The sequence below is a fragment of the Scyliorhinus canicula genome, chromosome 12 (assembly GCF_902713615.1).
Source record: "Scyliorhinus canicula chromosome 12, sScyCan1.1, whole genome shotgun sequence".
Lineage (NCBI taxonomy): Eukaryota > Metazoa > Chordata > Chondrichthyes > Carcharhiniformes > Scyliorhinidae > Scyliorhinus > Scyliorhinus canicula.
In genome coordinates, this window is record NC_052157.1 from 12474627 (window position 1) to 12478500 (window position 3874).

Consider the following 3874-nt stretch of genomic DNA (forward strand, 5'->3'; position numbering starts at 1 on the left):
ACAAAAAAAAAAATAAATCCAGCCAATCCTTAAGTTAGGAAAATGCCAACTCCACAGGCAGCTGCAATGTAATGAAACCAGTAACAAAAAGGTAAACCACCATCAAAGTGTAAGCCAACGATCCCATTAGCACCGTGACCTTTAATGCCACCCTCCTGAAATTGCTCAATAAGATGAATAATTATTCAGCGAGGGAACATGCGAGGGAAATACTCAGAATTTGAGCAGTTATTCATCTCAGGCACACGGTCTGTGACTTGCACATAAAATTCTCGCTTCAAAAGAACTGCAGCTTACACAAGGATCGAGACAGGCTGTTGGGTGTTTATCCACAAAACCTTGGCTGGCTGCAGGCAAGGATTTTTTGATTAACGGTGCTCAGAGTTAATACCCTCCTGGAACCTTTAGTACGGGGTCATTTCACCCGAGTCCCTCAGATTTCATTAAATCGAGTGAACTTTCAGTAAAACATAGCTAAAATATTTCATATACTTCGAAAAATGCAGAACCAAATGTCGTCATATTGGATCTGGTATGGTGCCACCTCACAAAGAGCTGACAGCAGGCCTCAGTAAAAAGGTACTACTAGATCAGTGAAGGTCCGGTAGCCTTTGGTTTTTTAAAAAAAGTCTTCTTGATAGCCAAGCTCAGTGAAAATGCCAACTTTATTTTGGGGAAACCCCCAAGTCCTGCAAATCTTGATAAACACATCTCGCGCAGTCCAAAATTGCAATCGGCTCAGCTTGATGTCGCCCTATGTATTTAAGAAAAAATAATTACGAGCTCATTGAAAAACGTTAACTTGGGCGGCCTGGCGACGCAGTGGTTAGCACTGCTACCTCATGGCGCAAAGTATCCGGATTCGATCCCGGCCCTGGGTCACTGTCCGTGTGGAGTTTGCACATTCTCCCAGTGTCTGCCTGGGTCTGACTCCCCGAAACCCCCAAAAAGATCTGCAGTTTAGGTGGATTGGCCCACCGCTAAATTACCCCTTAAATTGGAAAAAAACAATTGGGTACTTAAAAAAATAATATAAAAACATTAACAACTAGACAAAATTTGCGCAGAGGGGAATGGAGGTTGTGTGTTTGCGAACTTTGGCTTTGCGTTGAGAGAGCACTTGTGCTGTGTAATACTGGAGTGGGTCTGTTATAATTCCCAGTAGCAGCAGAACAAACAGCAAAGGGGTAAATTAAGAGCACTATACACACAAACATGCTGGTTCTTTCCTACACTGTACCAGTACCAATAAACCAAATAAATAGATTGAAGCCCATCAAGTGTAATCAAGCTACAGATTTTGCCCCATTTGCAAGCTTCACAGACTCTGGATTGTACTTCAATTTTATTCTTATCAAGGCACATTTTAGATGGCCAGCTCCAGATGTGATGGCCTAACCTCTCCGCCGGATTACTTCCCGGCCCTGACTGGACCTTAACGTTAGGAGTCAGGACCAATATTCCCTCTAAATGCCCATTAAACCAGAAACGTCCGGCATGGGCTGCACACAAGTTGGTTCCTTTGCTGCACCGTGCATGCGTGGCGACAACAATAGATGTAAGGGTGACAAGAGTGTATACGGGTATGTTGCTCCACTGTCTAGGATCAGGGGTCGCAGTCTCAGGAAATGGTGTTACGGCTATTTAGGATTGAGGCGAGGAGAGAAACTGCGTCATGCAGTGGGTGGTGGACCTGTGGAATTCTTTCGCACAGAAGGCTGTGGAGGCCAAGTCAATGAATATATTTAAGTAGGAAACAGATAGATTTACAGATTTTAAGAGTCATGGTCAGGGGCGTAGGGTTTTGAGTTTGAGGATCGGAGGCTTAAAGGGACAAATGATCGACTCCTGCTCCGTATTTTTCTAAGTTGGTCAGCAGCTACTGCAGTTGATGCAGGATTTTCCCCAGGAGACTTGTAAAGCCCATTGCCAGGCCTGAACAAAGCTATTCGCACATGCCCCTCGATGCCGATTCTGAGCCATGAACCAAAATCAATTGAGTGACCTCAACTCATCATTAGAGAACTAACAGCTGCAAAAGAAATTACCCAACCCATGCAGGCATGGGGAATTATTCAAATAGGAGGAGAGATGATATAAACTACGATTGTATTCCTGGAAATACAGGTTTAAGGTGCCATTTGATTCAGGTTTTCAGGATTTTGAAAGGAATTGGCAGCGTGGAAGGAGAGAGATTTTCTCATGCTGGTGGGGAGGCTTCAGACATATCTGAAAAGTCAGAGACATGCCATTCAGGAACAGGTTAGGCAACATTTTTCACACAAAAAGGGAACTAGAAGTGTATTGCCCTCTCCACTGAAGCATTGCAGGCTGGCCGGTGCAAGTTTACAATCAGATATTGAGCGATGTTTGAGAGGCAGATGATGTTAAGAGGTAGGACACAGGGATGCATGGCTGCTGACAATTTGCAGTTCAACTGTGATTTTATTAAACGCTGAACAGAGGTGCGACATAACTTCTTCCAAGTTCCCCACGTTGCGATAATGGTCAATATCCGCCGTCCCTACCTGCAGTTTGGAGTCTGGTCCCAGGACATTCCACATGGACGGCAACACCAGAGTTGCACCTCCAGAGTCAGACTTTTATCCAGTAATGCCACATTGTCGGAGGACACGCGAAAGTTATCCACTATCCTAATAGAGTTGAGTGCTTCTTGAGATCCAGCACTTCTCATCAGGAAACTGTGCCATGTCCATACGCAGGTGTCCTGGACATACTGGAAATTCTCCTCTGCCAGAACGGAGATGGGAAATCCTTCCTTGGAGGCACACAGCACAACTTTCACCATCTCACAGCAGTTGTGAGCTGCAAAGAGGAAAAAGAAACACATTATGGAGGCGTCATTTTAAAAATATGTTTCACAGAGTTGATCAATTTGGAGCTGTTTTGACTCTAAGGGCCCTTCCTGTTGATTCCCTTATTTCCCCCCCCCCATCTTTATTTTTGCTATTTTGGATGCTTAATGGACATGGCCCACCACAGACACCATCACCCTTAGTGGACTTACCGGACACGTACAGCAGGGGTACACCACAGCCCCTGGAAATATTCAGATAGAAACCATAAGCACCGGACACCCTTGTTTTAGTCAACTTGCCCCAAACAGCTGAGCACATTCTAGGAATCGATTTTATGAGATCCCAACCTTTCCTTTGATCCCATGAATAGATGTGTATGAAAAATGGCCAAAATAGCGAGAGCCCCCGCTAAGCTCACAGTAGGGGACTATGAACATAGGATTTGCTCAGTAGGTTTGATCCGCAAATAATTAGTACAGACCAGAAAATTAGAGAGGTCCTCAGAAATTATAAAGCTTCCTTCGCCCAACACAAACACGATTGTGGGAAGATCCCAGGAATGGTCACAATTACAGGTCCCGATCCTAAGCCACAGAAGCAATACGGTTTCCCACAGCAAGCCGAGGTAGGTTCTTTACTCAGAGTGGTTAGTGGTGTGGAATGGACTGCCTGCTGTGAAAGTAGATTTGGATACCTTTAGGAACTTTCAAGCGGTTATTGGATAGGCACATGGAGCACACCAGAATGACAGAGAATGGGATACCTTGATCTTGGTTTCGGACCTGCTCGGCACAACATCGAGTGCCGAAGGGGCTGTTCTGTGCTGTACTGTTCTATGTTCTATAATATATCCTTAAGTGAGGCAGGGAAAAGGAGGAACTTGAAAGTTACGACATCGTACACTGTGCTGTTTTTGGGTCAAAAAACTACACCCGAGAGATCAGTGGGCTCGGTGCGACTGCTTGTCTCTTGGGCAATGAATTGGCCAAAAGGCTGTATTCTGCCCGTAACAGCAGTGATTGGGTCCTGTCTGAGTGAGAAGTTTTTCAGAGAGC

The 3874-nt window shown here is 45.0% G+C and overlaps 1 protein-coding gene across 1 annotated transcript in view; it reads right to left on the reverse strand.

The window, feature by feature from the left end:
- The window catches only part of LOC119974459 (A-kinase anchor protein 13-like), a 293182-nt gene extending 290398 nt beyond the window's left edge, over positions 1–2784 (reverse strand). Inside the window, 1 exon segment of the mRNA XM_038813369.1 lies at positions 2531–2784. Within this exon segment, the coding sequence (XP_038669297.1) occupies positions 2531–2564 (34 nt within the window). The 5' untranslated portion in view covers positions 2565–2784.
- Positions 2785–3874: the final 1090 nt, after the last annotated feature.